This window comes from Brachycentrus maculatus, unplaced genomic scaffold (genome assembly GCF_059751285.1).
Source record: "Brachycentrus maculatus isolate JH-2025_06_01 unplaced genomic scaffold, ASM5975128v1 h1tg000148l, whole genome shotgun sequence".
Classification (NCBI taxonomy): Eukaryota; Metazoa; Arthropoda; class Insecta; order Trichoptera; family Brachycentridae; genus Brachycentrus; species Brachycentrus maculatus.
In genome coordinates, this window is record NW_028280901.1 from 891,435 (window position 1) to 915,000 (window position 23,566).

The following is a 23,566-nucleotide window of genomic DNA, read 5'->3' on the forward strand; positions in this document are numbered from 1 at the left end:
GCTCTCGGCCTGCGCTCGGCGCTCGGCGCTCGGCGCTCGCGCTAGGTGGCGCCAGCGGCGGCCGCCCGCTGCGCCCTCCGCCCTGCACGCCCGACACCCGACACCCGACACCCGACCGACCGCCGCCCGCTTTCACTTTCTTCGGCCTACTCATTACGAAAAACTTACCCCGCTGGCTCGTAACTCAACAAAACCCACCCGACTCATAAACAAACGCGTCTGCAACGACTTTCAGGAAAACGCTGTCCTGAAAAAACTTTTCATGAAAATTATCCCAAAATCAAAAGATTCTAAATGTTGCAAAATTATTCAATGAATTATTCAAATAATATTGTTAAAAACAATGAAATTTATCAATTTAGGTATGAATTATTTATACCCATAAACAAAATTTATTACTAATATTTTTTTATCAAATTAAAATATATTAATATATACCATATAATGCAAAATTGATAATAACTAAGTTTTTATCAATTTGCATTAAAGGCAATATGTCGTTGAGGAGCATTTATAGTAAAAATTACAATTTCATAACTATATATTTTATAACAGCTTATATTTTCTAAAATTATTGAATTCACTTCATTAGTATTTTTTTCTACTGAAAACATTTTTTCTTTTAATTTTACGTCATGTAAATCGTTTGAGTTAGTGTGAACGAGTATTTACAGATATCGCTCACTTCTTTCAATAACGTCAAATATCAAAAAACTTGATTTTTCAGGAGATCGTTTTTAAAGTTTAAGAATATAATAAAATGTATTAAAAATAAATATCAAGCTACTTATTGAACTTTTTACAATGCAACAGATCTTTTTAGGTAAAACCTGAATGTTTTTTTCCATTTAAAAAATACAGTTTATTAAAAAAAATATGAAACAATACCTTTTCTTCAAAATGCAAAAACAACACTTTCTGCCCTGTAGCGGGTAAATATTAAATTAAAAATATGCCGCTTTTGCTGGGATATAGTACATTTTCTGGGCATTCCGAAAACATGCACAACTGAAAATTGACGATTTTGAATATATGACGCTGTTGAAAGGAGTGAGCGACATGTCGCATGTAATCACCATTATCGATTAGATGTTATATTATTATTCCGATTTCTTAAATGACTTTATATTGTGGATTTATTAATTATTTTGATGGTGATTAAAACTATACCGTTTGTATTTTTCTCGAAAACATTAGATGTTTTAAAATTGTTAGTTAAATTTTAATTTGGTAAATTAATTATCAAAAACGAAAGCTTATTACAACTTTTGTAAATTCTGTATCTGACATCTTTTCTCAAAAGGAGCTAAACGTTGACTAAAATTAATCACAAAATAAAAATTAATTAAATTAATGATTTTTTTACAAATTTTGAACAGAATTGGATATCTTTATTTATCCAAAGTTTCGTCCGACTCCATAACATAATGGAAGTATATTTGACTACCATGCTGAAAGTCGCGGGTTCGATTGCCGTTGGGGTCAAAATAAATTAAAATATTTTTCACTATATTTGTTTGTTTAGCTGTACCTCAGCGTGGCTCAGTTTTATTAAAAATAAAATAAAGAAAATAGAAAGCAAACTCTTCTGATATGTATAATTTTGAAATGTTTTTGAAGCAATGAAAATATTGGAAAAAATCGATGAAATAACAATACAATTGAAAATATTGAAAATCATTAATGACAACAACTGTCAAGGAGCACGCTGTCCGCCATAAGTAATATTTAATATTGCGTGCGTTACTATTACATTCAAAGGATGGTGCTGCCATTGCTGGTAAAAAGATATTTAAAAAAACATAATTTTAACTATCCCTAGTAAAAATACCTGTTACACGTGAATATATGCTCAGGAGCGTATTTGAATGCAACGTTGTGCAAAAGTTCAAAGCAATCGCTGAATACTTTGACGATATTACCCTAGACTGGTACGTGAAGCGCAGGACTGATCACTTTATATATGTATAATAAGCGATCAAATTTACATTTATTTGATGTAATGCCCTTTGCACCATTGTGTAATCCATAGTATAGTAATTAGCACGTTGGTTTACCGTATGATTTCAGGTTCGTTTCCCGGGTGTTGCTCTAAATAAATACGGTCGTTTCCGCTTAATTGAGCCAACGGTTAATTAGGACAAGCACTTATCTGGCCTAAATTTCAAGCAACGAAAACCAATCGAGGAACATAAACAAAAATAACGTCGCTTCGTTGGAACAATGCTTTAGATAGCAATAAGGGAAAATAATCCCGGGATCCCCGAAAATCCCGAGATTACTAATTCCGAATCCCGAGATTATCGAGATTTAATGAAATTGTCTTACATTTGTATATAATACTTTAAATAAATTTAATCAACGGTTTAAATATGCAAATCCAGTAAAAAATATATGCATTGATGAATTATAAAAACAAAACAAAAAGTTGTCTAGACAACTTCAATAGAGCATGTTTTAAATTTAGATGCCAACTCACATTTCCAGAAATCTACCTAGTTTTCTACTAATTGTTTTTGTATACTGTTTTATAAGGACATACTCGCAAGAATAAAATTGAGTTAGCTTCTGGTAATGCATACATCAGGTCATGCCCATTTTTTAAAATAATAAATATGGGATATTATTTTCTTTTTTACAATATCTATTGAAAAATATGTCTCTATCTTTTTTAGCCCCTTACCTTTCTGTTGACGGGAATAGGGAAGGATGCAAAGAGAACAAAGATTAACTTTTAATTGAGTTTATTTAATAACAATATACGTGTTTTTCTAATCGACCGACCGCTGTCGTAGATCCTCTTATTCGCTCTGCGCCGCTCTCTTGCGCACCTCTGCTTGCTTACATCCGACGCCTACAGATGGCGGTATACAATGTTTTCATTGCTTAAATCTAACACTTTCAATAACTCTTTACTTTTCAAAACCACATATCACTCACTCCCTTCAACAACGTCATATATCAAAAAACTTGATTTTTCAGGAGATCGTTTTTAATGTTTAAGAATATAATAAAATGTATAAAAAATAAATATCAAGCCACTTATTGAACTTTTTACTGTGCAACAGTTTTTTTTAGATTAAACCTGAGGGTATTTCTCCATTTGAAAAATATTCAGTATATTTTAAAAAAATAATTAAACAATACCTTTTCTTCGAAAACAACACTTTCTGCCCTGTAGCGGGTAAATATTGCCGCTTTGCTGGGATATAGCACATTTTCTGGGCATTCCGAAAACACGCACAACTGAAGATTGAAGATTTTTTTATATATGACGTTGTTGAAAGGAGTGAGCGATATTTATTTCGAAGAAAAACTTATTTTTCAATACAAAAACGGTGTTAAAAAAACAATAACATCAAATGTTACCTGGGGTAAAATACAATCAAATTGCTATTTAACGAATACTAGTCCTCAAGAAGATAGTAAGAAAAACATAAATAATACTATGTTTGACGTAAACTGTCATTGACCATATTGTCATATCCAATCCCAACGTTTTCAAAATTAAATGAAACAAAATCACGATTTAGGATTTTATTAAACATAAATTATATTTTGTGAACCTGTTTTACCGGTTCTTACGTGGTACCCTATGGGCACTTGCCCACTACCCGGAATTCCGTTTAATTCCGTGTAATTTTACCGTCCGGCACGTTAATTAGCATTTTAAAACGACGATTGGCGTGGATTGGCTTGTCCTTTTGTCCATCTTTCTTCTGATCGGAGCTCTTGATCGGTGCGTGAACACGTTGCACGTAAATTCGATCACGCTAAACTGTCGTAGTCGTTTTCATTTTTCAACACCGGACTGCCGGACGGTGAAATCCCGTGTAGTGGACAAACGCCCCATAGATACATTTAACAACCATTTTATTTATTTATTTTAACATATTACATACATAAATCATATATATGTTTGTATAATATTACCGATGAGTAATTTCCATCACTCATTTTGGGACATGAGATTAAGGTTGAAAAGGCGGAAAAACAGATAAGAAAGTAAAAAATAAGAAAACACAGGCACAATGTAAAATATAAAACAATAAAAGGTACAGCGAATAGAATATTAAAAAATAAGGTAAGATGCATTTTGAAATATTTATTTTATTTTATTTTATAAATTGGGAGTTATGGTTTCAATGCATTATTTTGTTTTTTTTTTCACCCAGTTAAAGGATGTTTCTGCCAGTGTCAAGTATTATTTTTATTTACAAAGAAAAAAATAATAGAAAATAATAATAACAATTAATACAAAATTTCATAGTTTAAATGCGTTAAGCATTATTATTTTAGAAATGATGACCACAATTCTAGGATTAGGTTCAGAAAGAAGGGTAGACACTTGGGTGGGGAGTTGGATTCCCGCCTGTGTTAAGCTATTTAGAAAGTTCTCCATCTCTATTGTGAGCGGACACTGAAAGAACGTATGGTTTGCATCCCTTTTCTCTTGTTCACATTCGCAATATGGTGATGTAACGCACTTTATATTATAGAGATGCACAGGCAGTTAGTAACAGATTTAAATAAGTACTAGTTTTACCAATTTGAAATTAGTGTAATGGATCCTTTAGAATTGCGACTAACTTCACTGCGAAGGACATAATTTTCAATGCTACCAACTGCGCAAAACAAAAATAAGTCACAAGTGACAGATAGGGATGTGCTACATACATAGCTCTTTATGATTCCAATCACAGATCGTCTGGTAACTGGCTCTATTGTAAAATAACGAGCTATTTGAAAACAACCGTTATTTGACAATACTGATTCTGAAGAACAGTAATGAAAACATACGATAATGAGTTTATTGCCAATAACTTCTATATTAAGACTTATCAAATTTTACAAAAATTTGATTGAGGAAGTGGATTAGATGTATTCATGTTTATTAAATGGTCGGACTTCGCAATTAATTTTTTTTAAATATTAAAATAGGGTTTTAGCTGTCCAGTAGTTCTGAATTCAGAATATGTCATATGTTGACTTGGTCTATATTGATATAAATCACTAGTTTTCTATGCGCACTAAGCGGATTTCGTCTAAATTTGACAAGAAAATTTCTGCGATGCGGTCAGTTTAATGTCTTTTATAACCTGTGATTTTCGAAAATACCCGTTATTTACGAGTCACTAGTTTACAGTGACAATCACAGGTTATAGCTCATCTCTATATAGTGACAAGATAACATAATAAGAAACTCGTCGAGCAGTTGATTCTGGATAATTTGGATTTTCGGTTGCCGATGTCTTAATTAAATGATGATTAGAATATTTATAATCACTTTTTAAAATGTGTTTCGGTCCGCTTGCTAGAATTTGTCACTGGGGGCCTTTAATAGCACTGGGTAAGGTTTTCATAAACGTTACCGTTGAAACTTTTATTAAAATATATTTTTAGGTTAAATACGTCAATTGATTATATTCAAACCTTAATTATCATAAAAGTTGTGTTCTGCCGTTTATTGAAATTTAGTTGGCCTTGTTCCTTTGGCAATTTTTCCGAATGGATTATTTTTTATAAAATGTTATGTTGTATTTTTTGTAGAACTTTTCTATAATTTAAAAGTTGTTTTATAATTTAAAAAGCAATATATTGATAATATGTCTCACATTTCCATAGTTTATCCAGTTTTCCGGCAGACCTAAGTAACTATAAAAATATTTTTTCAAAGTTTAATTGATATATAAAATCATCTAACATTGGTCAAAAGCTAACAAGTTAATGCTAACATATGCAAATAAATGATACTTTATTCGACATGCTTTTAATTATGCTATTTTAGTTTTTTCCTAACCTCATTTTTCTGTTCATCAATCCTTTGTTTTGTTGTTAGCTTTCCATATAAACATTTTGCTTAAGATTTTTGTGTAACCTCTCATGTTGTAAATTTTGACTGCATGAAGGAATGAAATTAACCAAAAAATGATATCTTATTTTCACCCCCCACAGTGTTAAATGTATGTTATTGAAAAAAAATAATTGTTCCTCCGAATGTAAAGGTTAAGACTGATTTACTTGTCTAAGTGTATTTTATGGCCTAGATGGCATTTTTGATTGGTTGAAAATCATACTAATGAATCGTCAGCTTTATGCCAAAATATGTCGTCAATTAATCATCTGATTATGATACAGTCGCTGCTTGATATTTGCAGGAGTTAGTAATTAGATAATATTGCAAATGATAAACTATAATAACTACTTTTCCAATAAGTTGTCATTTTGCAAATATGAAATGCATGGATTTTGGAAATGTTTTAATGAAAGTTAACATTACTATACAAATCGATTATTGAGTACATAAACCTTCTAATTATATATTTTTTTAGATAAATTTGAACGTTTAACATGATAAGGACAAAGACAAAGTGAAGTTTATTCTTCAATATTTTAATAAATTACTTATCAATGTAACTATCGAAAAGAAAATATAAATGTTTTGTAACAAAAGCTTTAAAAATTTGGAAAAATATAAAGAAAACAACATTGCTTACCTTTACTCTATATTGCATTTGCACTAGGGCCTCGTAATTGACTTCGTTTTATGATACTAGTTTGCAAAATAGTATTGAAACAGAAAATCATACATCACCAATATGCAAAACTGCAATAATGAGCCTGAAAGGGCTTTTTACAATTTTGGATCCTTGAAGTTGTGCGAAGGTCTGTTCTCTCTTTCTTTTCAATCAACCTTTATAACGGACAGATTGATAATGGCCCCCCATTGACAGAATTCTATATTTTTTAGTACATTTTTGTTACCAATATTGAAATTAAATTAAAAAAAAACCCTGTCAACTAGTCAAAATCTAAGAAAATCCAATGTGTTACCAGACATCTTCATGACTAATAACTTTTTATATATTTTTTTAAGGTATTATTAAGATAGTAACATGGATGACCCTACACTGCCTCAGTATGTGGTGGCCCCCATGGACGTCAGTGGGCTCCACACTCAATGCTGGAATGTTCCTCCTGTTTGCCGGATGTACCATATTTTATTTCCTATCTGCCCTCACTACCGGACCGGGATTTGTTCCCCTTAAATGGAAACCGGTAATAATATTTCTATACAATATGATATTCATTTTGTATTTTTTTGATATTTTGTAAGGTGAGTTGTTATTTTTCTTACAGGAAAAAGAGGAAGACTGTCAATTCCTGCAATATTGTGCTGTCTGTGAAGGGTATAAGGCCCCAAGAGCGCATCATTGTAGAAAATGTAAGATTTTTTAAAAGTACTCATGCATATTAAATTCTGTTTTTATTTTGTTATTTATTCTAATAGGTACTTTTTCCTTATATTTAAGTTGGTGCATGTGAAGTTAGAATAAAAAAGTAATCATTTTCACTCGGCAATCTATTTAGTTCATTTATATCCTTAGCGCCAGGTTATTTTAAAAGTAAAAATTAAAATTTCCTTCTTTGTTATTCAAAACTTAAAATAATATTGACATAAATATATATTTTTTTATGATACAGCACCTGTGCAACAATCACACCTCATACCGTACATCGCAGTGCATTTTTTGTTTTCAACAGACATTTATTTTAAAGCACAAAGTCGCAAAGTACCACACATTTTTTTTGTCCTCATTCTAAAGCATGAAGTGATTCATTTTAATTGATTAACAATGTGATTGTTTACTTTATTTAATATATTATGTAAATAATATTTAAAATCATTTGTTTTCTTTACAATTAGGTGGTCGCTGTGTAAAGAAAATGGACCATCACTGTCCGTGGATAAATGGATGTGTCGGTTGGGCCAACCACTGGGATTTTTCACTCTTTCTGATATTTGCAGTCCTTGGTTGTACACAAGCAACTGTAGTAAGTTGTTCTTTAAATTAATCTACAGTACAACTCGAATTTATAGACTTATCTAGGAGTTTTACCAAAATTTTACTATACTCTTTGTAGTTCATTGTATCCAACATTACAAAGCTAGCTGATGTAGAGTTTTTCCTGTTTGAATTGTTGGGTAATATATCCAAAATTAAACAACGTTTATTGGATTGAATTCTACATTCATTTATGTATATGTTAATATGTGACGCGTTTCGTCTTGTTAAGACATTATCAAACACTTGAATTAAGACATTATCAATGTGTTTGATAATGTCTTAATTCGAGTGTTTGATAATATAAACGCGTCACATATTAACATATACATAAATAAATGTAGAATTCAATCCAATAAACCTTGTTTAATTTTGGATATATTACCCAACAATTCAATATGGAATTCTACCAACTGTCTAGAGTTACAATAAATATTTTCCTGTTTGTTCGACCGCTCTTGGTAACTGTCATACATCGCTGCCAATAACTGTCTACTCTGTTTCAATATGTATAATATTCATGTATAATTTTGTCTGTTTCAGATATTAGTTTTGAGTTTGTATCGTGGAATTCACCGGAACTGGTATTTGTACTATGGATCTCGCAGTGAGCCCATTGTAGAATTTACTGTCAGATCACTCATTGCAACCGTGCTAGCTCTGGGTCTAGCAGTTGGTGTCGTCCTAGCTGTAGGAATGCTATTTTACTTTCAGGTATTATAAACAGTCCTTTTAAATATTTTTGCCTTTATAAATGCAATAATCTCAATGGCAGGAAAAAACTTTACATAAAAGTATGCAATTATGTATAAAATTCTTACAATTTGCCTGTACATTATCTTTTTTTGCAGTTTAAGAGTATTGTTAGGAACCGTACTGCGATTGAAGACTGGATAGAAGAGAAGGCTAATCACAGGCTTATGGATGGAGAAAAGATTGTCAAGTTTTTATTTCCCTATGACCTCGGGTGGAGAAGAAACATCGAAGAGACATGCAGAAGATGGCCTGCTGGGGACGGCATAATATGGCCTGTTGCAGAAAATTGTGATCAGTATACTTTAACTGTAAGTAATATCATTCTTCCATTAACTCTTTCTCCGTAGTTGGCATGTGTATATGCACTGCTCATAGTCAGTTGGCATGTTTATATGCACTGCTCATAGTCAGTTGGCATGTGTATATGCTCTGCTCATAGTCAATTGGCATGTGTATATGCACTGCTCATAGCCAGTTGGCATGTGTATATGCACTGCTCATTGTCAGTTGGCATGTATGTACGGACAACTGCGCAACACTTATAAATTTTAGTACTATAATTGTGCTAAAAATTTTCGAGAAGTTGTACGCAGGTTAACCTACAAAAAATTATTTTCTTAAATTAACAAACTTTTTCAATTGCTCATGTTTTGTTGATTTGTACCAAAGCAACGGGTACTGGAGCAAACAGACAGATGAATAGATTACTTAATAATGTATCAATACATTTAAATGATACATACAGTAGACTTTAGCACATTGTTGTCGGGCGGTTTTTTCATCAACCCTTACCCTAATTATGTAGTATACTTATTAGGGTCGTATACTAATCACATGGAACCACAAACTCCATTCCCATCTATACAATGTTTTTTGGAATTTCTTGCGCCACCAAAAGTAAGCAAATAGAACGCTTAAAAGCGCCTGCTCACTGCCAACATTATGTAAAAGACACTTTTAAGTGTTTTCTTGCAAACCATGTGTTCATTATATCTGTGTAAAGTCAATTTAAAAAAATACAAACATATACATTTTTAGTACTCCAGTAAATTTACAACCCAGATAATTTTGATAAATACAACCTAGAAAATCGAGTCCAATATATATTATTTTTCTTTTCAGATTGAACAGCTGAATCAGAAACAAGAGAAGAGGGTGCGTATGCGAGTGTATCAGGTAGACAGGAACATATCGGGAGGATGGTGCCCCTTTTCTGCTGGTCTTAACACCGTTATCAGACCGCCCTGCACCGATGAGACCCGAATCGCCCTCCAAGAGGGAGACAATGTAGCTGTCACTCGATGGCGCCCGTATGTATTGTTTTGTTATTAGAATTCATTAATAACACATGAATAGATGCCTGACTGCAAGACTGATGTTTAAACTTCCTTTTCTTTTACAAAATTATTGAATTATCGTCTATTTGATCTTCTGTCCTTCTTATGCTGAACTAACAGCTTTTATATATATATCAGGATGTTCTTATTATACTACAAAGTCTAGGTTCAGGAGTAGACACAATGCCACTCCAGAGATATTCAACTTTTGTATATTTTTTCTGATGTCAAGAAGGTTTCAGTACGACCCAAAGTATAAATATTTATTATAAATAATATCTTTCATTCTATTTTGGGTATATTAAAATTTATAAGATCACTACAGATTTTTTTCTTCTCAGTTTTTAATATTTTTTCTTGATAAAAATATTTACCTCAGTTTTATCACAGGAACGTCTAGAACACCATGTTTGTTTGATTATAAATTATTTATTTATGTTTTAGGTACTGGTTGTTTGGTGAAAGAATTGATGAACACAAAACCTATTCTCCCAAAGATCGTGTCCGAGGCTGGTTCCCTAGAAATGCTGCTACTGAATTAAAGGGAGATCTTGACGACTTATATGAGTGTTACGAAGATCAATTAGAACCTAAGAAAAATATCTAAAGCGTATTAACAAAAAGACTGTGTTATAAAATTCTTTTAGGTTTATACTGAAGCTATGCGTACTGGAGTAATTATTATTCAAAATATTTATGTTTTTTCTGTAATTTGAATAACTTAAGTAGAATGTTAGCGCTTTATATATATATATTAAAAGAAAATAAACATTTATTTATTATTTTTACAAACATTTTACATTTTTAAGCCAAGCATTACTATTCGTTTAAAAAAATATATATCATTTAAACCATTTGATTTGATTGTCTGCGAACATGAAATCAATTCAAGTACATATGTTATTTTGTTATACATATTAGATTTTATTTATTTTTTACTTAAAAATTCATATTTTCATTTTAGTATTACCAAATAATATTGAAAACGTTTATAGCATTCAATGCCTATTAAACAAATGAAGGTTATATATTTTTCTACCATGATTTATCACTTTCTCTTTGCAATAGAAAACTAAAGATGCCTCTATTATTATGTTGTTTTAAACCCTTAAACGGATAAGCATAATTTATTTCCCGCCACTAATCCGTCTTTGTCTCTGCAATTTCTGGTCTAAATAATAGAGCAGTTTTATGAACATCACTAAATCTGTTATAGTTTTAAGCAGTTATTTTGTAAAAACTGAATATCCGAACATACTCCCTTATACCTCATATCGCTCGTTTGGTGCAACAATGACGTAATTACACTTTTAGAAATATTACAAGAGATGCCAATTTAGACACTGTATCAACAGAAATGGTGTCATTTTACTCAATTCTACAATGAAACTCGCACCATCTCGCAGCATTTCATCACAAAATCAATTCTGTCCATGTTTTTTTAATATTAAGTATTGTTCCTTATATTTTAAAATACACCCTGAATAATCCAAACACATAATTTTTTTATATGTAAAAACCAAGATAAATTTTATTTGTTTAGTGAAATACATATGATTCCTGATTTTAAAATTATCAATATTTCTTCGGGAATGTAAATATGTGAAATTCAAGCACTTTATTATATGAAATTAAGGGCACAAAAATATTTTTAAATTGGTATATTGTATATTTTTTATTTAGTATGTAGAGTTATTATAAAATACGTAACTACCGTTTCAAAGTTATTACTTAATTGTGTATTCTTACCATATTTTTTAAAAATATATAATTTTCAGTAATAAAACACTAAATAGTATGTTATTTTCTTTATTATGTTTATTAGAATATGATATTCATTAAAGAAGGCTTGTTAGTGTATTTAAGTTTTATAAATAAAATAAACATAGGAGTTTTATAAAATAACTGCCACACCCATTTTATTGCAATGAAAAGGCCAGGATTTATTTTCGATATATGTCCTACTAAATTATAAAGTCGACAAATTATATTTTAACAAAATATCCTTATATTAATAGGAGGGAATGTTGCCATAACTGTCGATAAATGGAATAAAATCTTACATCAATAACTTGCGGCTTGCATAGGGAATTCATTGTTCCATTAAGTGCGTAGTAAAATGTTGACTATAAAAAATGTTAAAAAGAAATTGATTCTTACATTCTATAAAGCACACATTAATTCTTTTAGCAGTTACTAGGGCTCCCATTTTAGAAAGAAAACTTATTAAGTCTAATTGGTATTGATTACTATCGTCAATATCCACACATTTTTTTTATATTATTGCCTAATATGTATGTAGATTTGTTTATTAGCTTTTTATGGAAAAATTGCAAAAGTTATCAACGCCATGTCGGAAAATGGTTGAAGCAGGGTAGGTAGATTCCACATTATTTGATTTTACTAACATTTATTGTTTATAAAGATAACAAGGTATTTTTTTCTACCAACTATTATTTATTTACTAGCCACTCAAAGGCAAATAGATGCATTTTTGATGTTTGTTTAGGGGTTATCTGTCAAATAAAAATAGGGCACTTGTATCCAGTATAATATTTAAATTTTTTAAACATTTGAAAATATCTGAATGTTTAACTAAGATTAAGATTAAAAGCTTTGAAAGAAATGTCAGGAACACATTTTTACTATTATTATTTTTTCTGATTCGTTTTATTGAAAGTTTTGAGAAAATGACTCAGATGTAAACCATATTCTGCAATAATTTTCCCGACTTCGATGCGTTTATTTATATAATTATATGTGGCTACAAAATAGCGAAAAATGATAATACCAATAGACAAAATTTCTTTCTGAAATGTAAAGGTTATTAATATTCATCTCCATCATCAAGTTCCCCTTCGACGGAGTCAACGCCAACCTCTTCGTAGTCCTTCTCCAGAGCTGCCAAGTCCTCTCGGGCTTCGGAGAACTCTCCTTCCTCCATTCCTTCTCCCACGTACCAGTGCACAAAGGCTCTCTTGGCGTACATCAGATCGAATTTGTGATCAAGCCTGACAAGAAAATGGTATTTGAAATATTACGTTTTATTCAAATGTCAAAAGAGTTGTAAAGCATCGTTGGCAAAGAATATCATTTTTGCATCGAAAATTTTACATATCTCTTTTTAGATCAAATTCAGTCATGAATTCTGTTGTATCTAAATCTAAGAATCTGTGAACTGAATAAAATAAATTCTTAATGAAAAACACGTCTTTACTATATTTTTATATATGAATATCTTTAATTTTGATTCTTCAGCTTTTAGAATTTTTTATTCAATACACAGAATGATACTTTAAATACTTTTTATGTTTCAAAATATAATTTCTCAGTTTGTGATAGTTATGCGAAGGTGCAATCACACAATCAAAACCAAAGTTCAATACTGCGCAAAGCTGTGTACAAATCTTGATATATAAGATAATTTTTTTTAAGGATTTGAAAATTAACAATAAATTGTTTTTTTAACATTTGGGTATGATATGGATACCTAGTACGTAGTAGTGTCGGGTTGTGGCCCCATGATTAGTGTCGTAGAGTCAGACTTTGCAGGTTCAAAACCACAATTTAATATCTATTTTTTATAATGAACCACTAAGGCTAGTATGTAATTGAATTAGAATCTACATAAAAAATAGTAAAAATTCAATCATAAGTGAAAAAAAACCCCATTGGATAACGATGGAATACTCTAAAGTTTCATTTATATATCCTGATTGGTTTCCTTACCTTGCCCAGGCCTCAGCAATGGCTGTGGTGTTGGATAACATGCAGACGGCCCTCTGTACCTTGGCTAGATCTCCCCCTGGTACCACGGTGGGGGGCTGGTAGTTGATGCCCACCTTGAACCCGGTCGGACACCAATCCACAAACTGGATTGTACGCTTTGTCTTGATAGTTGCAATGGCGGCGTTTACATCTTTAGGGACTACGTCTCCTCTAGAAAATTATATACTTATTTATTTTTGATATATTACATACATAAATCACATATCGCTCACTCCTTTCAACAACGTCATATATCAAAAAACTTGATTTTTCAGGAGATCGTTTTTAAAGTTTAAAAATATAGTAAAATATACTAAAAATAAATATCAAGCCACTTATTGAACTTTTTACTGTGCAACAGATCTTTTTAGGTAAAACCTGAATGTTTTTTCTCCATTTGAAAAAAATTTAGTATATTTAAAAACATAATTAAACAATACCTTTTCTTCAAAATGCAAAAACAACACTTTCTGCCCTGTAGCGGAAAAAAATTAAGTTAAAAATATGCCGCTTTTGCTGGGATACAGTACATTTTCTGGGCATTCGAAAACATGCACAACTGAAAATTGTCAATTTTTTATATATGATGTTGTTGAAAGGAGTGAGCGATATATAATATTCCAGATGAGTCATTATTCAAATTAAATATTGCAATTTAGTCAACTTCAGAATGAGGAAACATTATAATGTTTATTAATATTTGTTTTATTGTTTACAATTCTGCCATTTTTACAAAGAAAATAGCATGAATTGGTTACGTTTTTTGGATTAAATTAAAATTTGATGGTATGCTTATACCTTTAGTTGAGGAGTAACAATTCAAATGCAAGTCTCCACTTTTCTTTTATTTTTATGCTTTTGCCAACCGTTTGTAAAAGCGACTTGAGATAGGTTATTTCTGGAGTTAACATCTTGAATTTTTTACTAATAAATAAAATTAAAATAACCTGCAAAACCTCTATTATTGAAGGCTTGTATGCAGGTAGGGTAGCAAGGAAGGTAGATGTGAAAAATACATTAAAAAAGTACCCAAACAGGTTGAAAATAAATATTTGCTCAATTAATTTTGCAATTGGCGGGAATCGTACCCGCGATGCAAGTTTTGCAGTCAAACGTTTACTCTACTACACGTGTCTGTAATATGACTGCTATGAAAAGAGAAATTACCTGTACAGCATGCAACATGCCATGTACTTTCCATGGCGAGGATCGCATTTGACCATCTGCAATGAAAATTTAAATTAAATGATCTATCCAAAAATCTTTTTAATCAAAATTAAAAATGTATCCAGTGAAACTTTTAAATTGTCAGATGAAATATATAATCCGTTTTGAAAACATGGTGTGTGATTAATGATACACATAAAAAATGTTACAAAATGGGAAAAATCAACAAATACCTACACACATTTACAGGGCTGTATGCCCTCTTATTTTGTCTGTGTAATAGACTTATATGTGAAACATTAGTTTTGACCCTCACTTAGAACACTTTCGTTGTGTTTAACCCTTACCGATCCAATGTCGAATCTCATCCGACAGATTTTTTCCTTGTGGATGACATTCCCATATGGAATGTCATTCAATATTTTTATCATCATTAGTATTATTAACACATTGTTGTCGATTTTTTCATCATCCCCTACGCTAATTAGTATACTAATTAGGGTTGTATACTAATCACAAGTAACCGCAAACCCAATTCCGATCTGTACAGAGTTTCTTGGTGTCTCAAAAGTAAGCGAATAGAACGCTTATAAGCATCTCCCGCTTTCTACCAACAGTATGTAAAATATGCTTTTAAGCATAAACAATATGTTGTAAAATACGCTTTTAAGCATAAACAGTATGTAAAAGACGCTTTTAAGCATAAACAAGTTAAAATGTAAGCTCACAACTTTTTTCACTTGTATCAACTTTATATGGAGCAGAGTAAAATAAATTTTAGCCCATTGGAATGTGTAACTGTTTACCTGGATTTTTATATATTTTTTGGGACCGGAAAGGGTTTAGTTTCTCTTTTAAAATATTTGTGAATGTTTTTGAACCTGGTTGGCGGGCTCGAAGCAAGCATTGGTGATCTCGGCAACAGTGAGCTGTTCATGATAGGCCTTCTCTGCCGAGATGACAGGAGCGTAGGTGGCGAGGGGGAAGTGGATACGAGGGTATGGCACCAAGTTGGTCTGGAACTCTGTAAGATCCACGTTCAAAGCTCCGTCGAACCTCAGGGAAGCCGTGATGGACGAGACAATCTGAAAATAATATTGTCTTAAAACACTTTTGACGGAAAAGGTATCTCTACCTGTTTGGTCGATTGATACTTAAGGACGGTAAGGGTATTTTTACCTTAAAAAAAGAAGGAATTACATATTAAATGTTTTTTTTTATAAATATTATGTACTAATCTCTTTGTTAAGGTCTTAACTATACGTAAAAAATGATCAAATCCCATCACTAACGGTCCGCAAGCGTAAAAAAACACCCGTCCAAAATGTTTATTGTAACTGCAGACAGTTGGTAGAATTCATTTTAATTTTTTGGGTAATATATCCAAAATTAAACAAGGTTATTGGATTGAATTCTACTTTTATTTACATATATCGCTCACTCCTTTCAAGAAAGTCATAAATCAAAAATTGTAAATTTTCAGTAGTGCATGTTTTCGGAACGCCCAGAAAATATACTATATCCCAGCAAAAGGGGTATATTTTTAACTTGTTATTTACCGACTACAGGGCGGAAAGTGTTGTTTTTGCATTTTGAAGAAAACGTATTTATATAAAAAGATCTGCTGCACAGTAAAAAGTTCAATAAGCGGCTTGATATTTATTTTTAATACATTGTACTATATTCTTTCATTTTAAAAACGTTCTCCTGAAAAATCAAGTTTTTTGATTTATGACGTTCTTGAAAGGAGTGAGCGATATATGATAATATGTGATACGTTTTGTCTTATTAAGACATTATCAAACAAACATCCAAAATGTGTTAATACAACCTCTAGACATGAAAGCAGGTAATTTATTGGTTATATGTAAATAGTTTTTACCTGTCCAATCAACCTGTTTAAATTAGTGTATGTCGGTCTTTCAATATCCAGGTTTCTGCGGCAGATATCATAAATGGCTTCGTTGTCTACCATAAAGGCACAATCTGAATGTTCAAGGGTTGTATGTGTGGTCAAAATAGAATTGTAAGGTTCCACAACGGCAGTTGAAACCTAAAATAATAAAATATATCACTTATGTCCATGAATGAAAATGGTTTGATATTTTTATGTGCATTTTTAGTATATCATTTGCTACCGAAGTCCCATTTGTTCAAAGATATGAATTTTTTTTCATACATTTAGTTTTTACCTGAGGTGCAGGGTAGATGGAGAATTCTAACTTTGATTTCTTTCCATAATCGACGGAGAGGCGTTCCATCAGCAGCGATGTGAAGCCAGATCCAGTTCCTCCTCCAAATGAGTGGAAAACCAGGAAACCCTATCAAAATAATAATTTGATTTTATCTGGCTAACAAATAAATTGATTTTTTGATAATTTGTTTATAAAAAATATAAGCATATAAAGGATCACTTAAACTTTCCTACGACAGGTTGTAACCCCTGTAAATGACCAGACTTTAATATTCTTCTTCCTCTTTGTTGAGATATGAATAAAAAAGAACATTTCATTCTCATAAACGCAAGGCTTATGATGCGTTTAAAAACACATTACTGGTAAAATGTGTTCTGTACTTCTTGTGAGCGATTGAATTTTATTTGATTTTTTTTAAAGGAATTACCCCAAGCAAAGCCTCTATTTTAGCGACTTGTTTGCAGGTAGAATAGTAAGCGTAGGGAAGGTAGATGTGAAAAGATATATCACAAACACCCAGACGAATTGAAAATAAATATTATTGAATTATTTTTGCAATTGGTGGGAATCAAACTCGTGATGCCAGTTTCGCAGTCGAGCGTGTACCCAATTACGCCACAGTGCCTGCTAATAATATCAACATGGTTTTGAAATTTGTATCAATGCAATATTTGCATTTTGCACCAGTAAGTAAAGACGGTGAATAATAAGTCATTCCCTCACCTGCAAGCCGGTACATTGGTCAGCTAGTTTCCGGATGCGATCCAGCACTACATCCACAATCTCTTTACCGATGGTGTAGTGACCTCTCGCGTAATTATTGGCTGCATCCTCCTTACCGGTGATCAGTTGCTCCGGATGAAATAACTGCCTGTATGTTCCCGTGCGAACCTCATCTATAAGAAAAGTATAACATTGAATCTCTTAATTGATTATTTTTTAGATGTTTAATTTTATTCTGATATTGTTTTACATTGTTATTTCTCTGTGTTGTCCATTTTCATGTATACACAAATATAATTCTGAGTACATTATAAAGAGACCCTTTTCATACTTTTTTTTTTAAAATAGGCAAATTGATTTTTAAAATGGAAAAATTGTTTTTCAAATATAAGGTTGCCATCTATGTTCTAAAAAAATCAATTGAAACCCAATTTCCTTAGACTAAACCCAAAAGAAAACATTTAAATTTTTACCAATTTTGGTAAATTGGTAAACTTGGATTTTGGTAGATATAATAAAACAACGTTAGGTTGGCAAGTCTGTCCATTAGGAAAAAAGAGGGAAAATAAGCAGTTTAAAAAAAGAACACTGCGGAAACCAAGAGAACATTTTGAATTTGGTACCTAATTTTAACAAAAAGTAGGTACCTACCTACGCACTGAATATACATTTAAATATTTGTATACCTATTTCGAGTAAAACTAGATTATAGAGTCCAAATATTATAGGGTCCTAAAAATACGACAAAAAACCATGCGCCGTTTAATTGATCGCCCGTTTATCATGATGAAGTCTAAATATGGTGGTATTATTTGTCACGATCTTAAACCTGGCGGTTTCACGAGGGATAAATTACAAAATTATTCACGCGAAAACATCGGGTAAAATTAACGCAACCCTTCATATTCATGTGGAAAATGTACACAGTCATTGACATTGTTTGTAGTTAAACTTTGAAATACCTTTATAACTGCTGTGTTTTGGAATGTATTTAACCCTTGCCTACTAGGACTCGTAAAATGTATCACTTAAAGAATATCACAGCTTTACACGACATACTTTTTGAGGAAACAAATTGGTTTATTATACCTTATTTTTCTCGTTTCTCTTTGAGTATATTTGTAACTTTTTTTATAAATATTCAAGCTAGTTGGAAAATATGAATGATCATTTAATTCTGAATATCGATGTATAACTTATCAAAGAAGAAGAAAACATGATATGAATCGAAAAAATTTGCACCACCATGAAGGAATTTTTGACATACTGTTCAAAATGTATCTGATACTTTTATAAATCATGACGTTAGAGCCGATGGATCCGGTATTTCTCGCCAGAGTACCGAAAGCCGATATATCGGATTTTGGTAGCCAAAGAGTTAAATACCTATCTACGACTACTCGGTATTAGTATCTACGTAGGTATCTGGGTTAGTGTCTGTTTTCGTGATATTCGTAAATTGCAGCCAAATCCAGTAGATTCTGATAATGCTGAGAATTGCCGACGTATTTGGCAACATAACGGAACGGAAGAACTCGAAGTGCATATCTCCATGCATGTATGTTATTTTACATATAGTACCCATGTTCCATACGTAGGCACCGTTGCATTGAGGCTACATAGTGAAGCCGGAAATCAAACTTGGATTGCAGAAATTGTTTGTTTACCACTACACTACCATTTGTGTTATACAAATATGAGGGGAGGGGGGATTGGGAGGGTGGACCATAGACATCAACAAATAGATCCGCCAATAATTTAGCAATGACACCAACATTAAAATAACTCCGTCCTTTCTGTGACGTCATTCATGGCCAACTTACGAAAGTAATTTTTTTTCAAAGACGAATTTTCCAAATGAAAATGATGAATAAAAATATAAATACAAAACGAGTCTAATACAATCCTTCATAGGTTGAGTATGTTAAATTAGATATTCCTCCCGTCTTACAAAGATGCATTACGGTTCGCCACTTACCATTCATTAAAATAAAAATACTATTATAGATTTTCATAATTATGATAGAAAATTATTTATGCTGCAGTTAGCTCTCAAGTAATTGTATTTTTATGGTAAATATCTTCTAATTACTATTGTATGTGTTAATTTAACGGCTACCTAGGTGCCGAAAAAAACATAAAAAAAATATATTTAGAATAATTTTTATTACAATCTTATAAATACCAACATTAACATTTAGGTCAGTTCATTATATGCAATTAATTTATTTAAGATAAATCATCGTTAATGATAAATAATTATAACTTACAAAATAACGATGTTATGATATCAATATTATCTTTTAATTTACATAATTATAACGTCGACCAGTTTGGAATCAAACTGCTTATTTTTTAAGACAAATCAATAGTATTAATTGATCATGAAGAATAAGCTGTTTACTTCGAAATCGGTTTATACGGTTTTATTAAGTTTTAATAAGATATATAATGATAAAAAATCAGTGTTTTTTTTTGTACTCAATCGAATAAGTGAAGAAAGAATAGTAAAACAAATTTTTGAGGCGGATGTGGTTGGTAATAGAAGCAAAGGAAGACTGAGGAAAACTTCAGATCAGAAGGGGTCAGATCAGAAGTCGGAATAATCGGCAGGTATGTATGAGGAGATGCATGAATCTGGTAGAGGCGAAGATTGTTTGCTAACACAGATTGGTGTGGCATTCTATTCTCTCTGCCTACCCATACGGTGAAGTGGTGAAGCGAAGTGATTTTATTGAGCAGAATATCTTTCATTTTTATGTTAGGTCCGAATCCTGGATTATATTCACATAAATGAGAAACGCCAGAAAATATCCTTTTCATTTATTTTTTATTTTAGCTTATAATTTTACCAGTTAATTCATTTACAACATTTTGAGTGTGTCCAAATATTTGTTTACAAATTTGGATTATCTCCAATTAGGAATTATTTTATATATAAAATACAACCTAATTAAAGATAATCCAGATCCAACTGTTTGGACAAACTCAAAATGTTGTAAACATATTTTTTGACACATTTATGAATATCGTGAATAATATGAAATCTTTACATGATATTTTGCATCAGGATACTCTGAAGTCCCTGGGTCCTTGAATAAATAATGAAGTAGGTATTTAGTTATTTTTAGTAGCAAAAAGATTTGACTCATCTATGCGTTCAGGAGCATGACTCACAAGGCGATTAACATAAAACTTTCAGGCACTTCTCGTTTCCGAATGTTTGTGGGCCATAACACCGATTCCGTCGGCCAGGCTCTTTTCTGCTTCAGACTAATTCAGGTCGATAACCGAGTCTGGAATAATGTTGCAGAATCACTTCCAGCGTGACGGTGAAGGCTAGAATGGTTGCGGTACTCTTTTTGGTCAGTGACCGGCCGGAGAGTTTATTCTTTATTTCAACGCCAGGCGCCCTCTTAAGATTCTGCTGAAGTTTTATTATTTTCTCTCTTACATTACACGTGTGGCTTTTCTTACCATAGTTTAGTACATCGCATTTGTAATACATCCATTTTATGTTTTTTTAGATGTCATTGCTAATACTTTGTATGTTTTTATATCTCATTGCTAATAGTATGTATGCAGATATGTTTTTTTCACCTAATTGCTAATTATATCGTAGTCATATAGGAGAAAGCGACCTAGTGCATTTTTTACAAAAACGTGATCATTGACTATTTGATATCTTACTAGTTTAATATTGCCCTGAAAAAAATCCCAAAGGATTTTAAACTTGGAAGTATAATAAATTGGGTTGTTAAAAATGACTAACAGCATTGATTTTTATTTTCTTGCTAAGTAAAAGTGACTTAAATGGTCCCCCTGAACATTTTACGTTTTGTTAGTTGGTGTCTTTCTCCTGTACGACTACGATATGTATGTTTTTTATAACATTGCTAATACTATTATTGTATTGCTAATGCTTTTACATCGCATTGGTCATGCTATATATGTTTTTACATCGAATTGCAAATACTATGTACTTATGCTTCTACAACGCTTTGCTGATGCGAATATATGTTTCTTAGTCAGAAATTTTCCTTTTTATTAAAATATGAAACATAAATACCCCGTGTAATATTTTTTGGTTATTATATACTTAATTTAAGTGAAAGTTAATAAAATGGATAATTATTATTAATATTACTATTTATTTAGTTTTATCAGCAGGTATGTACAGAGTAACATGAATGTGGAAGAGGCGAATAATGTTTGCAAAGACAGATTTGGTGTTCTATTTTCTCTGCCTACCTACGCGAGGAAGCGGCATAATGGTTAGTTAGTTAATTAGAATATAAGATCATCCAAAACACGTGTAATATTGTATAAGACCTGTAAATACCCAGACTTCTGTGTTCAGATACCGAGACAATCTATGCTTATATCTCATTTACATCACTTCTTCAAAGAAAGAAGGATCAGGAAAGTTGTTGAAGGGAGACAGACAGAAGAAACCATGTAAGAATGATATGATGGACCGTTAGGATAAATAGTAATGTTTCAAGAAATATCTGTAATATTAGTAATATCTCTTTATATGAGGAAGTCTAGAACGGAAATATCAAATATTTGTGTACATTGATTCGCCGGAATTACTGGATGGTATAAGTTTTAGAGTTCCCGGTCGGATCACCAGGACATACTGACACCTTAGCGCTTCCCACGAGTAGAACAAACTCTAAACATGGTTCCTATATTTATCGTTCATCAAAATTGGTCAACGATTAATATAGGAATTTTGATATAATATGTTCTACTCGACATTGTGAGCGCTGAGATTTAGTGTGTCCCAATTTTCACATACCTAATTTGTCTTGGACTTGAGCTTTGATCTTACCCTTTTCCCCTTTTCCTCCCTCCTGTCCTTGTTTAATATAAATACCTATGTTTAATAGGTATTTATATTAAATTACACATCGCTCACTCCTTTCAAGAACGTCATAAATCAAAAATCGTCAATTTTCAGTTGTGCATGTTTTCGGAATGCCCAGAAAATGTACTGTATCCCAGCGAAAGAGGCATATTTTTAACTTAATATTTACCCGCTACAGGGCAGAAAGTGTTGTTTTTGTATTTTGAAGAAAAGGTATTGTTTAATTATTTTTTTTAAAATATCAAATATTTTTCATATGGAGAAAAAAACTTCAGGTTTTACCTAAAATGATCTGTTGCACAGTAAAAAGTTCAATAAGTGGCTTGATATTTATTTTTAATACATTGTATTATATTTTTAAACATTAAAAACGTTCCTGAAAAATCAAGTTTTTTGATTTATGACGTTCTTGAAAGGAGTGAGCGATATGTGAAAAATTGTAAATGGTACAAGTACCTATTTTTTGTTACTCAGTAATGTGAATATATTTAACTGTTCTGTAAAATCTCCAAGTAAAATTAAATACAAAATCACTCACCGACTACAGTGGGTTCAAGATCTACGAAGACAGCTCTCGGGACGTGTTTCCCGGCGCCGGTCTCGCTAAAGAAAGTGTTGAAGGAGTCGTCTCCGCCGCCGAGCGTCTTGTCGGAGGGCATCTGTCCATCGGGCTGGATGCCGTGCTCCAGGCAGTACAGCTCCCAACACGCGTTCCCGATCTGCACGCCCGCCTGGCCGATGTGCACGGAGATGCATTCCCTCTGGAAAATCCCAATAAATTAGCTAGGAATATTTTCCCAGCATAGCATTTTTTTCCTCCTCCCTAGTGCAATGATTAGAATATTTTACTGTCAAGCTGGAGATCCCGGATGCGATTCGTCCAAAGTCCTGGAAGAACTT

The 23,566-nt window shown here is 32.0% G+C and overlaps 2 protein-coding genes across 3 annotated transcripts in view; one reads left to right on the forward strand and one right to left on the reverse strand.

Annotated features, from left to right (window-relative positions):
* Nucleotides 1–5,189: 5,189 nt before the first annotated feature.
* LOC148308788 (palmitoyltransferase ZDHHC6) lies at nucleotides 5,190–10,744 on the forward strand. 2 transcript variants are annotated; one of them, XM_088261169.1, is made up of 9 exons: nucleotides 5,251–5,350; nucleotides 5,626–5,651; nucleotides 6,878–7,059; nucleotides 7,141–7,225; nucleotides 7,709–7,836; nucleotides 8,391–8,561; nucleotides 8,699–8,911; nucleotides 9,726–9,913; nucleotides 10,385–10,744. In XM_088261169.1, exons 3-9 carry the CDS (start codon nucleotides 6,901–6,903, stop codon nucleotides 10,545–10,547), a joined length of 1,107 nt encoding a protein of 368 aa, XP_088117295.1. In that variant the 5' UTR covers nucleotides 5,251–5,350; nucleotides 5,626–5,651; nucleotides 6,878–6,900; the 3' UTR covers nucleotides 10,548–10,744. The 2 variants fall into 2 exon arrangements, with proteins under 2 accessions (XP_088117293.1, XP_088117295.1); XM_088261167.1 differs by lacking the exon at nucleotides 5,626–5,651 and having other exon boundaries at nucleotides 5,190–5,350.
* A 989-nt stretch (nucleotides 10,745–11,733) lies between these two features.
* The window catches only part of LOC148308789 (tubulin alpha-3 chain), a 22,508-nt gene continuing 10,675 nt past the window's right edge, over nucleotides 11,734–23,566 (reverse strand). The window contains exons 2-9 of the mRNA XM_088261166.1: nucleotides 23,205–23,427; nucleotides 17,794–17,966; nucleotides 17,068–17,196; nucleotides 16,758–16,928; nucleotides 15,757–15,960; nucleotides 14,876–14,931; nucleotides 13,670–13,879; nucleotides 11,734–12,951 (exon numbers count right to left, since the gene is read on the reverse strand). Of these exons, the coding sequence (XP_088117292.1) occupies nucleotides 12,768–12,951; nucleotides 13,670–13,879; nucleotides 14,876–14,931; nucleotides 15,757–15,960; nucleotides 16,758–16,928; nucleotides 17,068–17,196; nucleotides 17,794–17,966; nucleotides 23,205–23,427 (1,350 nt within the window). The 3' untranslated portion in view covers nucleotides 11,734–12,767. The remainder of the gene's footprint in view (nucleotides 12,952–13,669; nucleotides 13,880–14,875; nucleotides 14,932–15,756; nucleotides 15,961–16,757; nucleotides 16,929–17,067; nucleotides 17,197–17,793; nucleotides 17,967–23,204; nucleotides 23,428–23,566) is intronic.

Coding starts and splice junctions, on each gene's coding strand:
- LOC148308788 (XM_088261167.1), top strand. CDS start 5,296: ATGTGTTTCGGTCCGCTTGCTAGAATTTGTCACTGGGGGCCTTTAATA. Junction 7,060..7,140: donor TTCCCCTTAAATGGAAACCG/GTAATAATATTT, acceptor TTTTTCTTACAG/GAAAAAGAGGAAGACTGTCA. Junction 7,226..7,708: donor AGCGCATCATTGTAGAAAAT/GTAAGATTTTTT, acceptor CTTTACAATTAG/GTGGTCGCTGTGTAAAGAAA.